Here is a 25,830-nt window from a genome sequence, read left to right on the forward strand (position 1 = left end):
AGAAACATGGATGTCAAAACAGTTTACCTGTAATTTCACTGTAAAAAAGTAACAACTGTGCAAATGCATGTAAGCAGCAACTGACATTTGGCCTCAGTGACAAGGTGACAACAGAGAACGCAGAACTTGGGAACCTGCAGAAAACATGCACCAAATAAAGGGCACATACCCTGCTACTCTGTAATTTCAGTGTTTGTCAGAGTTCACGTTTTCAAGAGAGCTAGAAGTCTAGATTTCTTTTAACATGAAATGATCTGATTTTTAAAATGTTTGGGGGCTAAACTAAAAACCAACAAAGCATATGTGGCAACACTGTAGTAACAGGTCAACAAATAAGATGTTAAACCAGATTTAGCCCTCAAGATGACTGTTTCCTCCATCCTATGTGGTACTTTTCATTTTCAGCACAGAGAAACTTTGATCACTAACACTTGGGAATATTTAAGGGTAATAACGACTGTTTTGCCAGTTCCTTTCATAGACCATAACAGGTACTTAATATTAGTTGAGTGGACCCACTGAATGCGTAAGTCATTCACACGTTGTTACTGTGGTTCAAGAATTAGAACAATTTAGTGTATATGAAGACAGAAAATTGAAAAATAAAAATTATTTACATATTTTGTAACCATAACAGTTAACAACTTCAAGCACTTTCTCTATGCTAGGTATCATGCAAACACTTTATAAGGATCACCCCACCAATTCTTTATAATGATTCTATGTAGTAAGAGTATAGCTGTCCTTTAACTTATCTAGAGCTGGTAAGCTGCAGAGTTAGTAAGAAAAAGAGATATAAAATAATTCTGACACCAAGGCCCATCTTTTAATTGTTATTATTTTATGTAAATTTGTATTGAGGAATAAAAATCCCACAATAAAGACCTAAGAAACAGGCAGTGTTTTGTTTTGAAAGATGACCATGGTTTTCACAGAAAATGGAAAATGAGAAATTTTGAAAACCATGGGACCTATAGAGAAACTGTAGCTTCAGAAAGAAAATGCAAGGACCCAGAATAAGATGAAGGACTTGCCCCAAGGAAAATCAATGAAAAGCTGAACGCTCAGAATCAGGAAAAATGCTGTGTAGGATAGTTATTTCCAATCCTGGCTACATATTAGAGTCATTTTAGAGAGTTTTTAAAAAAGCATCTATATGCTTGGTCCCAGCAGCAGACTTTTTTTGAGGGGAGAAAGACCAGGACATTAGTATTAGAAATAAGACTAACCAATACAAACTCTTCAGATGATTCTTAAGTGCAATCAGATTAAAATTTCTGCTTTAAATTACCCAGTGACATACAAACTAAACTAAGGGCTCTACAAAGTTGTCTCAAATTCTCTGGAGTGGCCAGGATTCCATGCTACTCACTCCCTTCAATCTCACCGGTTCATTTTTATCTGTTTCATATACCAGACTTCTGCATAAGATTTCACTTGAAAAAACAGTTCTGAATTAAAAATAATTCAAAACAGGTTTTTAATTTTCCCATTTCTCAAGGTTTATAATAGGTAATTGACATAAAGGGGCAAATACAGAGACTTCCACAAAACATGTTGACCTCAGGAACACATTGCGGTAGCTTTGGTCAGAGACCAGGTAGATACTTATGATGTTGATGGCACTGGAAACTAGAATGCTGCTTCAGTGCCACCCATGTTCTCCATAAATGTCCTAATCAGTAGTGGCTCTGAGAAAACAGAAAAGAGAATATGAAAAATGTATTATTTATCTTTCCAGTCTTTGAAACTTCTTTCAACTCTGTGAGGTTGCAGTGCATACTGAGTACCAATTTGCCATTAAATTCTTTCACACATAGGATTCTTTCCTGACGCCACATAAATTTTTAGAGAAAAGTAAAAGAAAAAAATATATCATGAAAGAAGAAGAAAAATAACTTAGCAAAAAGAATTTGGAAATGGGAAAATAGAAAACAAAACTGAGATTTTAAAATATTGCAACTGAAAATATTTGAAGAAAGTGTAATACAATATAAATTAAGAGACAGGCTAGAAAATTGAAAGGCCAAAAGAGAAAGTTCTATAAAATAGTTTCTTTCATTTACTGGTATCCAATTAGTGCAGAGGTTGCCATTGGGTAAAACATCATCACAAAGACAAGACTTGTCTTCTAATTACCATCAGTTGGTTTCATGTTACAGTTGAAAAATATTCAGGATAAATTATAGGACAATACTTCCATAATTGTATAATTTTTTTTTTTTTTTTTTTTTTTTGAGACAGAGTCTCACTCTGTCACCCAGGCTGGAGTGCAGTGGCGCAATCTTGGCTCACTGCAACCCCCACCTCCCGGGCTCATGCCATTCTCCTGCCTCAGTCTCCTGAGCAGCTGGGACTACAGGCGCCCACCACCACGCCCGGCTAATTTTTTTGTATTTTTAGTAGAGACGAGGTTTCACCGTGTTCGCCAGGATGGTCTCGATCTCCTGACCTCGTGATCCGCCCGCCTCGGCCTCCCAAAGTTCTGGGATTACAGGCGTTAGCCACCGCACCCGGCCCATAATTGTATAATTTTAAGGCTAAAAGTGACTTTAAGTGTTCTTTTATCTGCCTTTATTATCACTAACTAGTCATCCAGTTCATGCTTGATTAAAATGTTTATTAAATGGCTTCTATGGGCTAAGCACAATACTATGTAATGAGGACCCAAAGGCAAACAAGACAGATCTAGTTATTCTATGTTTCATTATATTCAAGTTCATGATACAGATAGAAGGCAAGTAAAAGTATTAAAGGGGGGAATAAATAGGGTGCTTCCAATAGAGAATGAATGCTTAAGAATTATGAATAATTCTAGACAGGGTGGTCAAGGGGTGATGGTGGATAAATATTTCCAGTGGTGAGAAAGCCCTATTTCCAAAAGCACCCCATTCCTTGGGGAAAACAAAGTATAGAAGTTCAAGGCCCTGAAGTCCAGAAAAGCTGAAATAGACTAAATCAAGTGTGGTGTGCGATGAGACTGGAATGGGTCTTGAGAAGCATATTAAGAAGTATACATTTTATTGAGAACCTACTTAAGTTGAAACTCCTAAGTTGACTTGAATTTTATAAAGTTCTTATTGTGTTATAAAGAATAAACTGGAGAGAAGCATGTTTCCATAATACAGGTGAGAAATGATTCAGGCTTGGACTTAAGAGTGGTGCTAGTGGAACTAAAGGTAAGTGGATTGATTTGGAACATATTTAGAAACTAAGACTTAATTATTTGTTGATATTAAAGGGTAAGGGAAGAAAAGCAGTCAAGAATTACATCAAGGTTTCCAACATGAGCAAGTAAAAGGAGAGTAGTGCCACTTACTGGCTAATTGGTTGTTGTAGTTTATTACATGTTAATTATATCTCAGTAAAACTGTTTTTAGAAAGCCAAAAGGAGATTCTGTCAGACAGTAATAAGAGCCGTGATAGTGATAGAGCAGGCAAAGTGATTGACAGTTCCTTGCAATAGGTGATATGAATGTGGGGGATACCATTATGTACGTTGTTGTTAGGTGAGGCATCTCTGATGAAGTGAAATATAAATTTTGATCTTAATAACAAAAAGTCACTTTTACAAAATTTCAGAACTGTTTTTCCCAAATCAAGGAAGCACCTAGTGAAAAACTTTGGTGACAGGAGGAAATCTGATTTTTGTAAACACACACACACAAAATATGGCTAAAGCTCTAGAACTCAGAGTAAATGGGATCAGAGATGAATCCAGAATACACGGGGCTGTCTAGGGAGTAGAGTGATGCCATGTACCAAGATTTCAAAAATAATCCTGGAAACACATAAATTTTATTTTAAAAGAACAAGACTAAACAAACCAAAAACCCAGAGAACCAACTTGTGTGAGCCAATTCCCATAATAAATCACCTCTTACGTATCTATTTATATTCTTTTAGTTCTGTTTATCTGGAGAATCTTAATACACCCTAGAACTTGAGAGAAAGGTCCAGTCGGCACATAGATGTGGTAATTAGAAGACATGGGATGAATTTGGCAGAAAGTATGTAGAGTGAAAATGAGCCTGGGCCAGAGCCCTAGGGGACTTAGCAAATTTCAGAAAGAGATAGAAGAGTCAATAAGGAGCGTCCAGAACCAAGGAGATAAAAAGGAAGAGGGTGTATCATAGAAGCCAAGGAAGGAGACAGGCAACACCCAATTTAACAAGGCCATCTCAGATGGTGTTGACTGCTATGGAGAGAAATCAAGCAGGTTAAACAGGAAACTAAGACAGCTGGGTGGGAAGAGCACATTGGGTTTTTGTAGAAGTGTGGACAGAAGGGAGACTCAATCATGCAAATATTGCAGTAATAGTGTCACATATTGCTGAGAAGTTAAGCCAGATAAGGGCTAAAAAGTGACAGCTATTTTGTGTGATGGGAAAATATGCAGCAGTTAAAAATGTTTTTGAAAAATAATTGACTTGGAAAAATGTCTTATAATTGCAAGTGAATGCAGCAGAATTTACATGTATTATTCTAAATTTGAATAGTAATTTAATTGACCAGGAAATACACTGTTTTCAGAGTCTCTCTATATGGTGGGATCATAGGTGAAATGATCCGGCTCTTTGTCCCCACCCAAATCTCATCTTAATTGTAATTCAAATTCTAATCCCCACATGTTGGGGGAAGAACTCTGTGGTAGGTGATTACACCATGGGGGTAGTTCCCCCATGCTGTTCTCATGATAGTGAGTGAGTTCTCATGAGATCTGATGGTTTTATAAGGGGCTTTTCCCCTCTTTGCTTTGCACTCTCTCTCCTGTCACCTTGTGAAGGATATGTTTACTTCCCCTTCTGCCATAATTGTAAGTTTCCTGAGGCCTTACCAGCCATGCAGACCTGTGTCAATTAAACCTCTTTTCCTTATAAATTATCCAGTCTTGGGTATTTCTTTATAGCAGCGTGAGAATGTACTAACACAACAGGTAACATTTATCATCATCTATATACTTTTCAAAATTTCTGAGGAAATGTTTAATGTATAAAAGTAAAATAGTTTTTTCTTTTAATATAATGTTAAAAAAACATAAAGAAGTAAATATCCAAAAAGCTGCCACACAGATATAAATACTATTGATGTTTTGGCAATATCCAAGTATTTTTTTCTACACATATTCTTGATAGCATTCACTGAGCATTCACAATGTATAATGCACTGTGCTGAGAAGTCTGGTAGATGTGTAAGATTTTGTAATCTAATACTATGCTGCTATTGACCTGAGATACTGCATTTCTAACAAGTTTCCAGGTAATGCTGATGCTGTTTTTCTGAAGGCTATACTTTTCAATAAAATTTTTGTACATCAAAATATTGTTATATGGAGGTCTGTGAAGGGGAAAACAGTGCAGTGAGGGGACAGAAAAAAGGAGACTTGGGATTTCCTTTCCTTGAGAATCAATTGTTGTCAGATGCTTAGAATGCCTTACGTTACATTAAAGCTCAACTGGGAGAAATAAGTAGTTAACGGTGGCCTCATAATATACTGGGGGTAAATCCACTATGAAGGCAGACTACTTCCTCATTTGAAAGGTAGCAAAATTGAAAAAGTTTAGTTCCTGAGTCCTTCCCATATGCATATTCCATTCTTCACTTAGTGTTTTCATTCCTGTTTCTTGCCTTTTCTACATCCATCCCATAGCATGTAAAGTATAATTATCTTCATTGTTTTATTTCCTAAATCATCAGTATTTGTTATAATTTCCTCTTTGACCCAAAGGTTATTTAAGAACATTAACAAAATTCCAAGTATGTGATTTTTCAGGGGTGAAAATTATTATTTTCTAAGGTTTTTTTTTTTTTTTTTTTTTTTTGGTAATGTGGTCATGAGTGCTTTCTAGAAATATATTGAAGTTTTCTCTATATCCGAGTATAAAATCATTTAGAAGTGCTTCAGGATAATTTGAAGAGAATGTAAAAATAAGGTAGAAAAGTAATATATATATATTACACACACATTTAACTACCTTTTCTCTCTTAACTTCCCATTTACTTGGTTTATCAAAGGCTGTAACTGTGCTGGGCTGGTGGCTCACATTTGTAGTCTCACTGCTTTGGGAGGTCGAGGCAGGAGAATTACTTCAGCCTAGGAGTTGTAGGCTGCAGTGAGCTATGATGTTGCCACTGCATTCCAGCCTAGGCTACTAAGCAAGACCCTGTTGTCTCTAAAAAAATAAATCATAAATGTTGAAGTCATAGTCCAACATATTTTTTGCTATATTCTCTTTAATAATATATACAGAAGGATTACTCAACAAATTTTAAATACATAAAACGCACTAATTTAAATGTACGTTTTAAAATAGATATCAATGTACATAAAACTATCACCCACATGAAGATACAGAACATATATTTTATATATTGTCATATTTACCATATAGTTTAAATGTTACATCCTATATTGTATGTTTTACATAAAATGTCTTGTTATGTTTAGATTCTGTTTAATAAAAATGTTGCTATTTCTATGATTTATAGTTTTCATTATCTTTAAACTCTTTGATCCTTTGTTTTATACAAATGTATCTCAGGTTACAGATTGATTTTTGACCCAATTTCAATTGTAATAATGCTATTTAACCAGTTTATAAGTCATCTGTACTATCAATCTACTTTTTGCTAATTTTAATGTCTTTTTGCTATTTCTCTTTTGCCGTTTTTTTTTTTTTTAACCACTTCTTTTCCAAACCAAACATTGGAACATATATATTCTATTTTTGTAGTTAACACTTATTTCCATGTCAAATTTACTTAGATAAACTATATGATGCAGTAACTGCTGTTTTTCCCCATGCAACACGTACAGAAAATGAGGATGTATCCACCCACTTCCAAACCAGTGATTTGGAAGTTTCTTTACAATATCAGTAGTAACATTATGGACAAACTTGCTATTTTTTTCCTGCTATACTTAAAAGTAACGGAAATAAAACTGTACTGTTTTCCAATTTTGTCAGATTTGACATTTAGAATGCTGTTATTTGTCCAATCTACAGTGACAAAGCCCTTTTACTTAGGTTTAGCTTAAGAACATGCATATTTGTATCCACAATACATGCTAAAAATAAAACACTATTTGTTCAATATATTGAACATGTGGCATGCCTTTCCAGCTTAAATGTAAACCGAAATTTTAGACCTAGCTTACGTTTCTATTTTTGTATTTAGTTTTAATGCCCTATACATAACAATTTAAACTCTATGCTCCTTAACTAGTTCTAATGCATAGCATTAATTCTTTCATACAATTGCCTCCCTATTCTTTTATTTTAATTCAGGTTCTCTGTTAGCTGCAGTAAATCATTGAGCAAAATGTTCAGGGAAGGTTCTTGATTGATATACTTTCCTAACCCCTGTATATCTAAGAATGTCTTCCACTTTCCTTTGTAAAGAAATGATAACTTGGCAGAGTATATAATTCTTGGCTCAAAATTATTTTCCCTTAAAACTCTGTAGATATTGTTCCACTGTCTTCTGGCTTTTAGAATTGGAGGAGAAAATTCTGAGGTCAGTCTGACTTTTGCCCCTTTGTAAATAACCTGCTTTCTCTCTGTGGATGCTTGTAAAATGTTTTGTCTTTGAAATTCAAAAACGTCACCAGGATATGTCTAGGTGTTTTTCTTTTCATTAAATTTTAAAGGTACCCTGTGAGCCTTTTCCATTTGTAGATCCAGTTCGTTTTTCAATTCTGGAAAATTTTCTTCAATTAGATCCTTAATTATTGTTTCAGTTCTACTTGCTCTGTCCTCAGTTTCAGGTATTCCTATTATGCATATACTGTATCTCCTGGACCGGCCCTCTAGATCTCTCTTTTTCTCCTCTTAATTTTTTTTCCCCTTTTCTCTGTATTCTGTGACAATTTGTGGTTTTGCACTTACTTCAGTAATTCGATTTTGTGGCCAATCCAGCGTGCGCCCTTCTGTTAACTCTCCCAACTTCCTGGTATTTTCCAAGCGCTCTGACATTACCCTCTTTATTATCGCGAACAGGTTTTTAAGCTCCTGTATTATATGATTCTCAATCCTTCTTATATCTTCTGTTTCCATCTCTATATCCCTTCCAAGAGGAGGCATTTTCTCCATTACTTAGCGCTGTTCCTTTCTTCTGAGGGGCAGTATTACGACCTTGGAAACAATAAACATAATTTAATTCCACACAGCCCCAAACAGCCCAAAAATTCTCATTGATAATTATCGACGACTTTATTAAAACGCTTTTTCTTTCTTACCTTTTCAGTTGCTTTTCTTAGAAGCAGGGACCAAAATCAAAGATTAAACAAGGTCCTCCGAAGCACGGAATAAAACAGACGTTGAAAACTATTCCCCTTACGTCATCTCTGCGCGCCTCACGTCAGGGCTAAGAGCCTAGCGCTTAGCTTTATGGCAGACGAGGCTCTAGCGTTCTAGTCAATTCCGAGGCTGCAACCTCCGCTTCTCCGCTCGCCGTCTGGTTCCTTCCCTGCCGCCCCGCCCATCACGGCAGGGTCACGGTAGTGCGCACGCGTAGCACCCCATTGAAGTTTCCCCTCTTTGCAGTGGCTTGGTTTAGATCCGGTGCCGCCTTGAAGGCGGGGCAGGGTCCCAGCCGTAGCCAATGGAGCCCCGGGTGAGGGTTGAGGGGTGGAAAGTGCCTGCTAGCCGGTGGTACAGGTTTCTTCCAGCGCTTGTGCTGGGCTACCTGGTCCTCATGGAGGCGGTCTTGACCGAAGAACTTGATGAGGAAGAGCAGCTGGTGAGAAGGCATCGCAAAGAGAAGAAGGAGTTGCAAGGTGAGGCGGAAGGAAGCGGGAATCTGGAAGCCGCCGCTACTGGAGGAAGGGCGCGTGGCGGGTCGGTTCTGGGGAATCTTAAGGCGTGACTTGACTTGGATCACCCTAGACTTCCCCTAGTAGCAAGTGGCCTCTTCTCTCCCGCCTTCCCTGCCCCGGAGGCCCTTTAATTCCCCAACCTTCAGAGGCTTCCCCTTCTGAGGCCTGCCGCGTGCCCCCTACCCCGCGCCGCCTCGTGGGTGCTGGTGTCTGAAAATACCTCGAAGTCGCGGTCTTGGACCCAGACTGGTCCCCTCCCAAACCCACGATGCCTCCCTTTTCTATACCTGCCCCAGTTACCGATACTTGTCCCTAATGGGTGTATTTTGAATGGACTCACCTCAGTTTAGGAGGTTCAGAAAGGATAGCTGAAAGATTTAAAACTTGCTACAGTCAGGTTTTTTTCCTTCTCCTATCTCACCAAGCAACCGAAACATATTCAAGATTTTGTTAATGAAGTTTTTTGGCGTTTTTTTTGGTCTCAGCTTCATCTGGGCCCTTCTGTCTCTGTAGCTGTCTGTTATGTGATGACTCTTTCTTCTATAATTACTTTTTCTGTACCTTTCTCCCCTTACTATCCCCTTACTGGTTCCTGTTTCTCATCTTCTTTTACTCCTGCGTGTCTGACTTAATGATTTTAATGGCTTTTCAGCCAAAATTCAGGGCATGAAGAATGCTGTTCCCAAGAATGACAAGAAGAGGAGGAAGCAACTCACCGAAGATGTGGCCAAGTTGGAAAAAGAAATGGAACAGAAGCATAGAGAGGAACTGGAGCAATTGAAGCTGACTACTAAGGAGAATAAGGTATGTGAAATAAACGTTTGTTGTTGCCTACACCATTTGAAAACAGCTGTCCACTTCTCTTAAACTGCTTATTATCTAAAATCATAAAATGGGTAGGGAAATGAAATCACTTAGTTATGCTCATGCATCACATCTCATTAATGTTTTTGTGACCAAGTTCACAGGGCAGTGTGTTTTTACAAGGGAGATCAGCAAAGAAAGTGCTATACTTCTTTACCTATACTTCTTTACCTATTTACTTGCCCAAAAGATGAAGCTTCACCAAATGAAAGTTGGAAGACCAGGCATCTGATCCCAGAATTGCGACTAAATGGGATTGTAACCTGAGCAAGGTTACTTAATCTTTCTGAGCTCCAATTTTCCCACATATATAATACGATACAAATATTTCTGCTGTCTAAGCACAGGTTTTTGTAAGAATCAAGAAAGTGAACGTGAAATCATTTTTAAATTATAAAACTGCTTTATGAACAAGTTGTAATGAATGAAATTTTACTGACGTTGCTTGTAAGTTGGAGCATCCTTTCATAATTTTAGCTAGTATTTATTTTATTGTTGGAGCTAATATATATGTGCCAAACACTTTGTTTTATATGTATTATCTAATTTAACCTCAGTAACACACTGTGAGTTGTTACCTATGAAGTAAGTGTACATAATCCCATTTTTCAAGTGGGAAACAGGGTTAGAGAGATTAAGAACTTTGTCCAGAAGTCGTAACAGCCATTAATTGCCAAAGCCAGAATTCCAAATGAGAACTATCTTACTCCAGAAAGGGAATACTGAATTCTGTTATAGCTTTGTATAGTGTGGTATTTATTGTATGGGTTTTGGATGTGAAAGGTCATATAGACTCCACAGCCTCCATCTTTGGTAGAAAGTTCTTATGTCTATGCAAAATCTTACCTGCCGTACTTAAATTTTGGTTGATTTTTGGTTTGCTGTTGACAAGTACAGCTTGTCTGTGCTACTTACAATGGTCCTTACATTAAATATAGTCTAAATTTCTTTAACTTTGTTTGTCATTATTTCCCAACTTTCCTTGCTTTTAATATACTTCATCTCCAGGTAACAAGGCTTGATACTCCAGGTGTTAAATTGTGATGTGACAATTGTGGTGTTCCTAATTGTCTCCCCATGTTTTCTGTTAGTGGGATAGTTTTGTTTGCTCCCTCAGACCTTTCAATTTTGAGGTTTCTTTCCCAGGTTTCCAAGGACAAAAGTGTTTGATTCATAAGCTACATGGGGTCCTACTGTTAAAACACAAACTCCTATTCTACTTTGAACTATTTATCTTTTTCATTAATTTAAATTGGTTTTCTTTTCTGAATACTACCAAAACTAATACCATTGCTTTTTTATTTTTCAGATGCATCTCTTTTATCTTGCCTATTGTCAATATAGTTGTTTGTAAATTTTAGCAGATTCCTCTGAAGAATCACAAGACTTCTAATTTCACTATAGTTGATAGCCACTCTTTGAAGTCTCTATCTGATTTCGGTATTTTGATCATTTGGGACATAGCCTTTGGAGACTTCTGTCTCTGTGTATTAAAGGCCTTGAGTTGTTCTATGTATGTGTTATACCAAAAACTGGCTTAACTTATAGTTGCAGTAATACTAGCTACTCATCCTTATGGTTAAAAGTGTAGCATCTTTTTTTTTTTTTTTTTTTTACTCTAGCAAACACACATTAGCCATTTAGGATTGATTATAATATCAAATGATATTGTAAATTAAATATATTTTCTGCCTGCAGTTATCAGTTTGTAGATGGAAAAGGGTAGGGTAGGAAAAGCTCAACTTCCTACTAGGGTCAAGGATTAGTACTCATCAGGTTTTGGCTAATTAAGATGGAAGAAGGCTTCTCTTGCCAGTTGAGTTATGCAGGTGATAAAAAACTGAGCCAGCAAATGACCTGTATCTTACACATACTGTCAGTAGTCAGAGAAAAGAAGAGTGGAGTGCCAAATGAATTGGCACTTACAGGAAGTACACTACTGCATTTAGATTAATGGAGTAAGCATTCTAAGAAAGAAGGAAAGCATGCAGGGATGAGCATGATCTTTGAAGGAAACTTCTTGAGAACTTGTCAAATTCTTCCATAAAAATAGAGACAGGAGACAAAACCATATTATCTAGTACAGTGTCTATTGCCGTTATTCAAATTTGAAGTGTGGGATTAGATATATTTATGATTTTCAATAATTTAATTTAAAAAGTATTTTATATTGACTTGTTAATGCTTTTTGTTTCCTTCAGATAGATTCTGTTGCTGTTAACATTTCAAACTTGGTGCTTGAGAATCAGCCACCTCGGATATCAAAAGCACAAAAGAGACGGGTATGAAAGTCATGTCACCAAGTATATAAGTTAGTGCTGTGTGTTCAATACTATCTTAGGTCTTGTTATAGGAAGAGAATGAAAAAAAAATGATGCAGTTCCTTGTCAAGGGACTTGAACTAACATTTATTAAGCACCTGCTGTGTGTTACATACTATGCTAAGCTGCTTATATGACATCTCATTTAGTCCTGACAATAATCCTGTGAAGTAGGATTTCTTATCCCCATTTTATGGAGAAGAAAATGGTCCTAAGAGAATATAAAATAACATATTCAGGTTGCAGCTGTTATAGGAGAGTGAAGCTGGGAGTGGGAGTGCAAAGTAGTTTTTTTTACAAATATATTATCCCAGACTTAAAAATTCAGAATGTGGGCCCAGGGGATTCTGATGCGCAACCTTGGCTAAGAACTATACCATTGGGTGAGAAATAAGGATTTGAACCTAGAAGTTAACGTGTAGATACATGTTCTTAGATAATTATGTAGGTATCTATATAATGGTTATAAACTTCTTAGATAATTAATTATGTAGGTATCTATATAATGGTTAATTATGAAAATTTAGAGAAGGGAAAGTTCATTATGCTAATAATGGGTTGGAATTTGAAAGAAATATTATTTAGATAAGATATTCCAAATAGGAGAAACAGCATGCACAAAAACAAATGTGGGGATGATATACTGCATTATTGAAGAGCTATAAGGAAACTGATTTATTGGAAGTAGCTAGTTTATATCAGCATTATAGAAATAAGATTAGATAGGTAAGTCCTTTGAATTTGAAAAAGAAAAATGATTAAATTCAGTCTTTTTAGTTACGAGTATTATTTTATTAACAGTTGATGTTTTCTATGGTTTAAATGCATATTTTTAAACTTGTTTTGCATCTTATGACATAGTGTGTAATTTAGTAGAGCATGGAGTTTAGTGTCAAACAGATGAGGTTTTAATTTCATTTACTGTTATACTTTGGGTACGGTACTTCTTTAAGCTTCAGTTTCACATCTATGAAACAGGGGCAAATTATAGCTACTTCATAAGCTAATTCATTGTGAATATTAAATACTGTACTATTTCCAAAGCCTTTAACACAAGGCCTGGAGAACTAATGGGTCAACAAATGATAGTATCGTTTCTATGTTAAGTAGCACATAGTATGCCTCTTAAAAATAAAACCTAAAAGCAATGTCTTTTTCTATATTAAGTAGTGCATAGTATGCCTTTTAAAAAATTAAACCTAAAAGCAATGTCTTTTTTTGTTTGAAAGTTGATGAAATGCACAGAGTCAAACATTTCTCATTCTTGTATAGAATTTTATTCTTGAGTAAATATAATTGTGAATTTTGTAGATTCATTAAATTTAGATCTCATGGAATCTTGGAGATTGTCTGCTTATGATATGCATTGTTTTGTGATGATCTCACAATTGTTGTCTAGCTTCTATAGATCAAAAAGGAAAGGCAGAATTTTTGCATGCCGGTAGCATAACAAAATACTGGAATTACATCTACTTAGTAATTGAAGCATCTTATAATAGCCTATTTAATTCTGGAAAACCTAAGGGCACAAGTCCTGTCTTTATCAAAACTTGTTCCTCCCCAGGTGGACCTCTGACAACAAAACAAACAAAATGAAAACTCCCTTACCTTTCTCAAAAATTTTGTTACTTTTCCCCTAAGATACTGCACAACTGGAATTAATACCTTTGTCAGTTATACTCTCAAACCATTTAGTATCTTTTATAGTCAGCTGCTTTAACACTTGGCAGAAAAAAATGCCTAAGTAATGTTTTTACAGTGTTATATTAATGGGATTTTAGAACAGAAAACATTAAATGTTTATAATGCTTAAGAAAATGAAACCTGAAGTCAGGATGCACAATCGGGTGTTTGATTATTTGGAACCTCCTTTTTTGCCAGAAGCACCAAGGAATGAAAAATCATTTAATTAATTATGTTTATCTTTGGGAAAGATACAACTCTGGGAGAAAAACATGATAAAACTTTAAAGATTTATTTTAAGAATATCGTGGAGCATACCAAGAATATTGTAGAGCATATCTCTTATTTTTAGTCTAGAAGAACATAGTATTTTATTTAATTCAAAGAACTTAGAAGCTTTTTGATATGATAGAAAGAGTCTAAAACAGAACTTAGAAGAACTGGGTTCCAAAAATACGGAATTTGAGGGCTGGAGTGAGATTGAATTCAATTTCTGTATTTTCCAATGAGAAAGTAGAGAGCCAGATTCTCTCATTGGTACACTAAAAGTTTGATACAAACCCAGGACTGGTGTCCAGCTCTTAATATTCCCTTTGAGTCTTCTTTGCTATATTACTATATCGACATGACTCTAGTTTTATTGACAATATATTTATGATTTACATGCTATTTTCATCTTTTATATGTTTTTATTAGAACTTACTAGTGCCATTCTATCTACAGTACTATAGCTGTAGAAACCAAAGTGCCTTGTGCTCTTGGGAAACTGTATATTGCTGGAAAAAGAATTCAGTGGATTTCTTACCTAGTGCCCTGAAAAGGAAACTCAGTTGCTTTGTTCTAATGAAGCAAAGCATGAAGGGAAAAAATGAAATGATTAGAATTAGTATTTTAGATGCTTAAACAGTTTTGCAGATAGGATAAAGTGCCACTCTTCAAGTAAATAGTACATGACATCATTAACTCCAGCTCCCATCTGCTCCAACTTTTATTCTGATTCAGGTGCCTGGATAGAAGGAGCTCTCTGTGTTGTCCTTGGTCCCTGCTCTGCTCTTACCAGCTGTATGGCCTTTGGAAATCTTTCTGCGTGCTGTTTCCTCAGAAGAGGAAAATGAGGGGTTTTGGATTAGATGATATCTAAGGTGCTTATTCTTCCTCTCCCCTCTGAAACTTTTTTAGTCTTTTATAAAGTAATAGTGCCATCTTGTGTTTTAAGATTTTATGCCTCTGTGATCCACAGTTCTAATAAATAAAAATAAGTGAAATAAATTTGTTCCTATTACTTATATAAACCTTAAATAGGCTATGTTTTATTAGGGAGATATTACTGCTTTTCATTCAGGTAACTTAGAAATCACTTTAGGTTCATCTAGCATGGCAGATAACAGGCAAGTACTACAGGTACATGACAATAAGTTTAGTTGAAACTTGCCTTCCCATTCACTTTTGTTCCAAGGAGGAATTAGAGCTAGCGGTATGGAATTCTTTACCTTTTCCTATTCTTGGCTTACCAAATCCTTCACTGTAACTTATTACTAATATCAAAATTTATATAACTTAGTTTTTATTTTTAAATTATAAAGCAGTTTTCCCTCGAGTGTACAAACAATATATATGGTAGAGAATTAGAAAGATGCAGAAAAACATACAGACATACACACACATACACCCACCCAAAATGAAACTTATTTTGGAATCCTGTCGTCCAGAGAAAAGCACTATAAATATTTTGTGTATATTGCAGTTTCTTTTTAGTAGTATGTTAAGTATGGACCTACTGTATATTAACTATATGCCTATCCTTTTTGCCAATTTCATCTCTTGATACTTTTCTCTGGCACTGTAGCTCTATGAACTGTTTTTAGCTATGAAACATACAGTGCTTTCTGGCTTTTGATCATTACTAGTTCATCTGTTAGGAATTTTTTTTCCTTTCTTCTTCCCCAACCTTCCCTCCACACATCCTGTCTATTCTTTGTGTCACAAATCTCTCATTGCCCTCACCCCACTCCATCCTTGCATATGTTTCCATGGGAGGAGCTCATCAGACATTTTGCATAAGGAAAGCAAATTGTAGAATTTAACATATGATACCATTTTTATTAAGCATTTATACATTATTTCAAGAGTATACTATATTTATTAAAATGAATAGAAAAGCAATCTAGAAGGATACATACCAAACCTCTAGAGCAAGCACTGGGATGACAGTGGTGTTAGGGGGAGCTTTAGTCTATCTCTTATATTTTAATTTTTTTTTTTTTACAAAATATTTGTTAACTAAATGTATGTATATACAGACATTTTAAAAAGCTAGATAAAAAGGGTGTCTGCCTGTACCCTTCTAAAGGCTGTGTCATATTAACACATTACTGGTGGAGTGATAAGAAGCCTGGATTAGCCCGGGCTTTAATATAATAATAATGTGCTTTAAGGCCTAGGATAACTCAGTCTTAAGATAATACTTTGAAATCAGTAAGTAAAGTTTTTAGAAACTTGGCGTGTAGCTTTTAAGTGGACTTTAAAGAAAAATTAGAGGGCTTTCTTAATGTTCAGTATAGAGCAAGGTGTGGAAACACACAAATGAGTAAGATAGTAAGGAGCTTACCTTGTAGAAAATTCTTGAGATGATCAATGTGATAGTGCTTGTGCAAGAAGGGAGAAAAAAAACCAAAAAGTTTTGAGACCTTTACATTTCCATTCCCTTAATAAATGAGAATTAGTCCTAATTATTATGAATTAACTTTCATCCATTCTCCTGTTCTTAGGAAAAGAAAGCTGCATTGGAAAAGGAACGAGAAGAACGGATAGCTGAAGCTGAAATTGAAAACTTATCAGGAGCCAGACATATGGAAAGTGAGAAACTTGCTCAAATATTGGCAGCTAGACAGTTAGAAATGAAACAGATTCCATCTGATGGCCACTGTATGTATAGAGCCATTGAAGATCAACTGAAAGAAAAGGATTGTGCTCTGACTGTGGTTGCCTTGAGAAGTCAGACGGCTGAGTATATGCAAAGCCATGTGGAAGACTTTCTGCCATTTTTAACAAACCCTAATACAGGAGATATGTGTACTCCAGGTAATTTATGTTTCTTTACTATGTTTTATTGTTGCTTTGTTGTAGTTGTTTTTAAATAAAGTGCTTTCTAGCACTGAGCGTAAGAAAAACCCAGATGAACCTTATGAGGAAAAAGCATCACAAGATTTAGGCAGAATTATTTTCTGTAATTTTAGTAGATGTTGGTATGTTTTTCTCTATTAAGATTTCTTAATTACTTAGTTATTTTGTAATTATGTTACTCATTTTATGTAAGATAGAAATGGGAATAAGATTAATCATTTTTGAAAAAAATGTAAGTTCATATTTGACAAAGTGAAGTATTGAAGGTAAGCTTCAGGAAGTGTATATAGGGTCTGAAGACCATAAGGAGAGAATGACTAGGAAAACCATTTTCTCCTTTTATCCTATAATTTGGGAACTTTACTTTTATTCACAATAAGCTATAATTAGGAAGATTACTGTTCAAGTAAAACAAATGAGTTAATAACCTGCTTTATTCTATACAATACTTTCCACAGTTAAGATAAAATATTTATGAGGAAGTAAAAAAGTACACAACTAGCAGATGAGGAAGAGAGCAAGTAAAAATCTGAATAGGTTTTGGGGGAGTAAAGAATGGAATAGAGGACTGTTAGTCCTTGAGAGAAGATGGTGGGTTTGGCAGTATCCATTGGGAACAAGTCATATGGCCAGAATGGGTTGGAGAGGGAAAGGTTAAGGTTGACTTTCCTTTAGTGGAATCTGTCCTCCATGGAGGAAAGATAGAGAATGATGCAGAATTGATAAGAATGAGCATTGGCAGTCAAGTATGTCTCCTTTAGTTTGTATGGCTTAAGGTATCTGTTGACAGATCTCAAGAGTGACTCAAGCATATCTAATTCTGTAGCAAATTAATTTCCCATAGAGGTCATATTAGAAATGTTAACTTATCTCTTACTGTTTTAGGTCATTGCTGTTTTCTAAATAAACAGAATTTGCTATGGGACATAAAACACATTTTTCCATATATCTTGATACATGCATAGGCAGTGTGATAAATGACTCTTCAGTCATTTATCTCCCAGGTTACTAAATCATTGAAACTCCCCAGTTACACTAGTTGTAGGGCATAGAGGAGGTGGCAGTTTAGTATGCTGAGTCAGAGAAAAACATAAAAGACTTAATTAATTATCTTTATTTATTCAATCAATATTAATTGAAGGCCGGTATGTGCCAAGCACTATTCTAGGCACTGTTCTGAACACTGAGTATTTAATAGGGTCTGAGACAAACACATGAGACATATTTTTCTTTAGATGTCCATAATTTCTTTCCCTCCGTCAAGGATAATTGTTTTCCATTTTAATATACCATATAAAAAGGTGTATGCACAAAATATACCCATTGTAAATTTAGTGATTAGGTCTTTTACTTCTCAGGGCTGATCTGAAAAGCCCTTTCCTTGGTTAGAACTGATACTTAGGCAAATAATGTAAGTGCTTCCAAAATAACAAGTGGAGGCACTGTTTGATGCTATCTCTGGGGAAGGAATTTCAATTTATCTGTACTTTTACTCGAATTCTTCGTATATTTCCCGGAGTCTTACAGTAAACCTGATTATACAGGAACTACTTTTTTTGTCTTTCATGGTATTCCGTTGGATGCAGGTTTGGGCTTCAAAACACATGTCAAGATAGTGAATATTGTGGCAATTTTGGGGGTCATTGCTTGGGGTAGAGTGAGGTAGGTTTGTTATATAGGTAGGGTATCTGGGCCTCCAACAGAAGAAGAAAAGCCGAAATGGACTCCTTTGTTCTTGGATGGAAATGTGGTAGAAAGTTGGGGCAAATTAAGTTTGGACCTGGTAGTTAGATTAGATTCTGGAGGATACTGATAAAGAAGGAGAACGTTTATAACTTGGGCATTTTTGTCAGGAATTGTGGAGACTATTAAAGGGATTTTGTAACATGAGTTACAGAAATTATTTAAGTGCTTTGTTCTGACCTATTCTCTACAGAAGAGTTTCAGAAGTACTGTGATGATATTGTAAACACAGCTGCGTGGGGAGGTCAGCTTGAGGTAAGTTTGTAGTTATTCATAGTGATTGTGGGTTGTTCCTTCTGTAGTTTTTAGATGTTTCTCAGCTGATCCCAGTTTCTCTTTGAAGATTCCTTTTCTTTATGTATTTGCTATTCTCAACTGACAAAGAAATTGGGAGTTAACATGATTAGGTCTGTGATTAAAGTATGTATGTTGAGGGATTGAAGCACTATTTCATTTTAAATAGCTCAGTGTTAGATCTGTGTGTTAGAGATACATATGTGTAAGTCTTTTCATTGTGATACTAGTATTGGCAATACATTTGATTTTCTGGACTTAGGAAAGTGAAAATTTTACTGAAGTAAAGTAAAATTTAGCCTAGTAGCTCAGCTGATCAAAGTCACTATTGGAAAAATATCTTTTTTATATCAGAAATGGAAAAAAATTATATGAAATTACAGGCCAAATCCTACCACAACATATTTATTACAATTGTATTTTGAATTCCTAATTGATAGTGACTGACTGACTTGAAAGCAGTAGTTGATGCATTAAATTTATATGTAAGAAAACAGTATGTTCAGTCACGTTACAGGAAGTTATCAAGTTTTCTTTTTAGCTCTAATTTTTAAAAATCTGACTGTTAACTCTGTTTTGTTAAAACAAATTAAAAAAAAAAACAAAACAGTTAAGTAGGCCAGATGATGATGAAGCAGCCTGGGTATTAGACGGGATAAGAAAGAAAGTCCTAGGTTCAAGTCCTAGCATTTTCTTCTGCCTCTCTGTTTTGTGGTCACAGGGAGTCAGCCATCCTCCCAAGCCTGAGTTTCTTGATTACTATATGACCATAATAAACGCTCTCTGTGTACTCAGTAGAGCATTTTTGAGCATTAAGTAAGGCAGAGAGTACCTTCATAAAAGTTTGTAAGCTGAAGTGCCAGATGGATGAACCTAGGCAGTACAATTAGTAATATATAATGATGATTAATCATCATAAATAGTCTGTGGCTCTAAATAATTCACTAAGAACTGCTTCATTTGAAGATGCAACATAAAAGTTGCTCCAAAATCTTTTTCTTAGTAGTGCTGTGTATGTGCATTTCCACCAGAGGGAACTGTATCTATTAGATTTGTATGCCTCTGAAACTCAGGAAGTTTTCATAGTGGCTTTGTTACTACATTAGGAATAGTTAAAAATACTTGAACTTTCTTAAAAGGATCATTCATGTGAGTATTAGAGATTAAATCAAGAAATTAAGAAAAGCCTTATATTTTGAAGGATACTTACACTTTTTTTTCATCTGTGGATTCATTTGAAGTAAGAGTTGCAGTTTTCCCAATAGAGTAAATTTAAGTTATTAAAGAGAAAATCATTCTATGATTTCTGAAGTTAGAAGGCATGGTAGGATTTCCAGAGTTTGGTTCCCACCCTCTATTCTATGCTAGTTTCTTTAAAATGATATTTTAGGTATAAGAAAAATGTGCTTCAAAGGAACGTTTTTGATTTACTGCCATGCGGCACAGCCCTTTCCATATTTTTTGAAGTAATTTCTTACATTCTTTCAAAACCTCAGGAAGGACTATGTTCATCAATGGAATGTTCTTGTAATGGGGCAAGTACATATCCCATAGTCCCCCCATGGATTGGGGCATTATGATTTTTATTTTCTTTTTGAGACAGAATCTCATTCTGTCACCCAGGCTGGAGGGCAGTGGTGCTATCCATCATTGTTCACTGCAGTCTCAATCTTCTAGTCTTAAGCTTTCTTCCCACTCCTGAGTTGCTGGGACTACAGGCATGCACCACCATGCCTGGCTAATTTTTGTATTTTTTGTTGAAACGGGGTCTCCCTGTGTTGCCCAGGCTGGTCTCGAACTCCTGAGTTCAAGTGGCTTTGACAAGTCTCGTAACCCTTTTTTTGCCTTAGATCTTTTTGCCTTAGGTCTTTAAAATAACAGTACTTATCCCATAAAAATATTTATTTAGATGGGATTCAATTGTTTAAAGAAGTGAGACAAATTCAAAGGTAAATAGTTATTCTCTGTCAGATTTAAATCTCTAAAGGAATTAATACACATAAAGTGTTTAAAGTGCTTGAGTGCTTGGTCATGTGTCTTTTTTTTTTTGAAACAGGATCTCACTGTGTCACCCCAGTTGGAGTACAGTGGCGTGATCTTGGCTCACTGCAACCTCTGCCTCCCAGGCTCAAATGATCCATCACGCCTCGTTAATTTTTGTATTTTTTTGTAGAAATAGGGTTTTTACCATGTTGCCCAGGCTGGTCTCGAATGCCTGAACTCAAGGGATCTGCCTGCCTCGGCCTCCCAAAGTGCTGGAATTATAGGTGTGAGCCACCGTGCCTGGCCCGTAATCGTAATAAGTCTTAAAAAATGTTAGCATTAATGTTCATTATTCACCATTATTCACCTGGCTTTAGGCTCTAATTTTATATTGTGTGGTATGAAATTCCTTAAAATTGTATATTTTAATCAGATAGAAATTCATTGATAGGGGAGTATAATTCATATATATATCTCATTCTACTCTTGCTTTGAAAATTATAGAACAGTGGTTGTCAACAGTATTTATAGATTAGAATCATCTGAAAACTTAAAAAAAAAAATATTTTGTTCTTCCCCCCTGCCTGTTTTCTCACACTGTAATTTATTTGGCCTAGTGCTTGAGCAATGGTATTTTAAAAATCTTTTTGTTATGAACATTTTCAAGCATATTCAGAAGTAGAGAGACTAGTATAATATACCTAGTCTACCCATTGCCGCTCTTCATTAACTGTGGCATTGATATGTTTTACAAAGCTGTTGTGCAGGCAGGACTTGAGCAGTCTCTGCATTTGATTTAATAAATACAAGTTGAGCATCTCTAATCTGAAAATTTGAAATCCGAAATGCTCCCAAATCAAATTTTTTGAGGGCTGACATCTCAAGTGGAAAATTCTACACTGTATGTGACAGGTCACAGTTCAAAACTTAGTTTCATGCACAAAGTTATTTAAAATACTCTATAAAATTACCTTCATCCTATGTGTGTAAGATATGTATGAAACATGAATGAATTTTGTGTTTAGCTTTGAGTCCCATCCTCAAGATATCTCATATAGTATATGCAAATATTCCCAAATCTGAAAAAATTCAAAATCTAAAACAATTCTGGTTCCAGGCATTTAGGATAAGGGATATTCGATCTGTATTATATTTATTCAACAGGTATTTATTAAGTTCCCACTATATACCAGGCTCTCTGTGTACAGTGGTGAACAGAACATATCCCTGCTGTGACTGGTTGCGCATTCACACATACTTCAGTAGTTTACTATTTGAATGTGATTTACATTTTTATTTTCCTTACTCATACTTTTCTTCTTCCTATAGCTAAGAGCTCTGTCTCACATTTTACAAACACCAATAGAGATAATACAGGCAGATTCTCCTCCCATTACAGTTGGCGAAGAATATTCAAAACACCCACTAATACTTGTGTAAGTACCTAGACATTTTTACTTTTATTTTTCACAATACAAAAAAAAAATTTTAGATTATATGTGTTAAAATATATGACTTAGATAATTTTTTAAACGTCTAGCGATTTATTTTTGTGTGTGAGTTAAGAATAAAGTCATTTCTAAAGGTTACAGAATTTTAGGACTAGTTTGTATATTGTCCTGGTTTGACATTAGTAATGCTAAAAGTTTCTCAACAAGTGTAAAAGTTGAAATACATTCATGTTACCTGTTTATTCCTTAGATTTATTTTTCTTCATTTTTGAAAATATTTTACATGATTTAGAAATCTCTTCTGAAGTACAGCATGCAGGATTTGCTATTGGCTTTAGTATTTGTTAACTAAACCTATTAAGATAGTCATCAATGGCTAGGTGACAATTTAAGCTTATTGAACCCTCAGCATCTCAGCCTTTTCATTTTACCCCCAGTGTTTGAACCAGATCTTGCTGACTGCTGCCACTTTTCAAATGGTGTTGAACTCTTAGTTAATATGTCTACGTAGTCTATTGAGTGATGCCCATGTGGACTGAGTCATTCAGAATCATTGGTTTATATATATATAATAAGCATATATATATATATATATAAATTACTTTCATCAAAACTGCTCGTTTTTTTTTTTTTAATTTCAGATATATGAGACATGCATATGGCTTAGGAGAACATTATAATTCTGTTACACGGTTGGTAAACATAGTTACTGAAAATTGCAGCTAATTATACAATGTTGTACAATTATGTTTTAATACAGTGTGCCGAACTGAGTATTTCTACCAAGTGTTGGGTTGTTCTAAATGCTACTGAAAAACACAACTACCTTAAGTCAGTTTTATGGCAAAGCTACTAACAGGTGTTTTTAGAAATATGTCAGAGATAAACTTTAACCAGTGTCTTCTTAGTGGAATTTTTAAAATTTGTAAGTTCATTGTGGAGAGCATCATTCATAGACCAAGATGGTACCCTATTAGCTGATACTTTCATTTATGTAAGATCGTGGACATTCTGTTTTGTGTTGGAACAAATATTCAATGTTTTTAATTCTCCCTTTTCCCCCATTCCTAAAAACTTTCAAAATAACCATTTCAATGTAATTTGTCTTGAAGAAGTTTACCCAATATCTTTGTCATTGCAATAATGTAGTACGGTGATGGTCAATTTAATTATTGCTTATAAAATGAACTTGATTGCAGTAAGCATGGTATTGATGAGATTAATGCAGTGAAGCTTTATTATTAATATATATAGCCTTATCAAAGCATAACTAAGAAGGTTGCTTTAATAATTAAGAATTTAAAAATATTTATTTAGATAGGATTCAGTTGTTTAAAGAAGTGAGAAAAATTCAAAGGTAAATAGGTAATCTCTGTCAAATTTAAATCTCTAAAGAATTAGAGATTAGTTTTTTATTTGTGTATAACTTAAAAAAGACCTAACAGATTACTGTCTTTTTAATGCATTTGTTATTCTTTGGTATTTTTTAAGCATTGGACTGGAGTTAGTACCATCATCTCTTGATTCTTTCATAACTACACATTTTCATATTTCCTTTTGTGTTTTCTACTTTGCTTTCCTTGAAGTAACAAGCATTTTGTGGCCTTTACCTTGTGCGATTTTAGGGAGTAGCAGTGTAAAAGTCCAAGGCCACATTTACTTGAAATTCTTCCTCTTTTCTAATTTGTCTTACCAGATGTTCCCCTTCTTGCTTCATTCTCTAGGATTTGAAGAAAACCATTGCCACTTATTTTATTAACTTTATTAATGTCACCTTTCCTTCAACTCAAATATTTGAGAAATTTTATGTTACATATATGAATGAAGTTGAAAGCTACTGTTTGGAAGCTAAGACTTGTATACAGTAGTTTTGTATATGAATGGTTGTTCTAGTTCCGATTTCAGGTTACTCACAACAGTATTATTTCTAAGAGGATATATATACAAACGTCTCTCATAATTTATGTAAGGAAATATTATGAAAATGAGGGTTTTTTAGTTTGATGTATGTTTCCCAAACTAGAGATAAAACTAGAGATTTAATATCGCTTATAACATTTGAATTTTTGCCCCATGAGTACAACTAATTTTTATAAGTAAATATTGGGTTTATAATGTGAAAAATAGGGTGTCAGTGTTTTCACATGCCCAGCAGGTAAAAATGTGGGAAGTTGGCAGGGTCATTGATAGCAAGTAAGTACTTCCTGAAGGCTTTCCAGTTTAAAAGATTACAAGCCATTCTGCCTGCCAAACAAATTATATTCTGAAGATGCCTATTTTGTAACCCTTGATGTGAATTTTTTAGTGTCTGAAATTTACAGAAGAATGAAATTGTAAAACACTAAATGCTTTGGGTTTATTTTGAAGTAATCTGTTACTTTAAAATGAAAATGTCAGCATTAGGAAGTAATAAACCAACATATTATGAAACCCAGTATTATAAATGTTATCTACATCTAAAGAGTATTCTAAAATAACTTATTGGCAGGTTTTTTTCTTTTTTTCCTTATAACATTTAGAATCTTTTGTTATATGTCTGTTTTTCAATTTTGTTGTATTTTTAATTTAAGTGGCCAATGTGGTTATGAACACAATTTGTATGATCAGCTTCTGTTCTTTCCTAAAACTTCAGATAAATGTCATTTTAGCTATAACCTAAAAAAGTATTTAAATAAAATGACCGATGTTAATTTAAAAGCAGCATATGCTAATTTACTTTTTCATATGATGATGGTCTAATGGAAGTTACATAAGCTTTCTTTTGTCCTAACTCAGAAAAGTATATGTCAGAGTTCTGGAATATGTCTTTAGCCAAGAATTTTATTCACTTAACTATGTTTACAACTTGTATAAAGCAAAAAAGAATGTGTGTAACTATAGTGAACAATATAGTTTTGCTTATATTATGTGATGTTTGCCAAAAAAAGAATAAAAGATGAATGAATTAAATCAACATTTATTTGCTTGAATTGTCATTCTTTAACAATTTGAGAATTTAGAAGTGGAGAAAACTCATTTTGCTTTAGAATTTTATCCAGCCTTTACTTTGTCTTCACATATAATTGAAAATAATACAATCACAGATTCTTACATTTTAAGGGATTTCAAATAAATATATGACATAGCTTATGCCCCAGAGTAGAGAGAAATTAAGTAATAGCCATTTAAGCTATAGCTCTTAGAAATCAGGTAGAAGCTTAGAACCTTTTAGAATAATGAGTGTTTATTTAGGGTAAGTGAAAAATATTTTAAGACCCATAGGTGTTAAAATAAAGAATCAACATTTGTGTGCAAGAATGTGGAGCAGTAAGAAGGAAGTTTGTGCAAATTAATGTTTTCACACAATTGTTAATATATATTGTGCCTTCTTGGTACAGGTTCTTATGAACTAGCTTAAGGAGTAGATCAGTTGATTTTCTGAGAATTTATTTGGTGATTTCATGCTATTTTTTTAAAAACTTTTATTGAACAGATGAAACGTTTTCCCTGACTGTTAAGTTATCACATACATTGATTGTTTCCTCTTGTCTTAAGTCTTTATCTTAGCTCT

At 34.7% G+C, this 25,830-nt stretch overlaps 1 protein-coding gene and 1 long non-coding RNA gene across 3 annotated transcripts; one reads left to right on the plus strand and one right to left on the minus strand.

Annotated features, from left to right (window-relative positions):
- Nucleotides 1-6,441: 6,441 nt before the first annotated feature.
- LOC106999852 (uncharacterized) lies at nt 6,442-8,349 on the minus strand. Its single transcript, XR_001446762.3, has 2 exons — nt 8,240-8,349; nt 6,442-8,135 (listed from the first exon to the last, which is right to left on the minus strand). It is a non-coding gene; the product is annotated as an uncharacterized LOC106999852 (long non-coding RNA).
- Nucleotides 8,350-8,571: 222 nt separating this feature from the next.
- OTUD6B (OTU deubiquitinase 6B) lies at nt 8,572-25,233 on the plus strand. 2 transcript variants are annotated; one of them, NM_001266096.1, is given in 7 exon segments: nt 8,572-8,779; nt 9,471-9,622; nt 11,884-11,964; nt 16,455-16,767; nt 18,746-18,807; nt 22,159-22,265; nt 22,922-25,166. In NM_001266096.1, coding segments are annotated over 7 exon segments (975 nt in total). In that variant the 5' UTR covers nt 8,572-8,604; the 3' UTR covers nt 23,007-25,166.
- Nucleotides 25,234-25,830: the final 597 nt, after the last annotated feature.

The sequence above is a fragment of the Macaca mulatta genome, chromosome 8 (assembly GCF_049350105.2).
Source record: "Macaca mulatta isolate MMU2019108-1 chromosome 8, T2T-MMU8v2.0, whole genome shotgun sequence".
Classification (NCBI taxonomy): Eukaryota; Metazoa; Chordata; class Mammalia; order Primates; family Cercopithecidae; genus Macaca; species Macaca mulatta.

What these genes read in the sequence shown, in the direction of transcription:
- OTUD6B (XM_028852124.2), top strand. An exon ending in AGGAGATATGTGTACTCCAG is followed by an intron (nt 16,768 to 18,745) that starts GTAATTTATGTT and finishes TATTCTCTACAG; the next exon opens with AAGAGTTTCAGAAGTACTGT. An exon ending in AAACACCCACTAATACTTGT is followed by an intron (nt 22,266 to 22,921) that starts GTAAGTACCTAG and finishes TTTTAATTTCAG; the next exon opens with ATATATGAGACATGCATATG.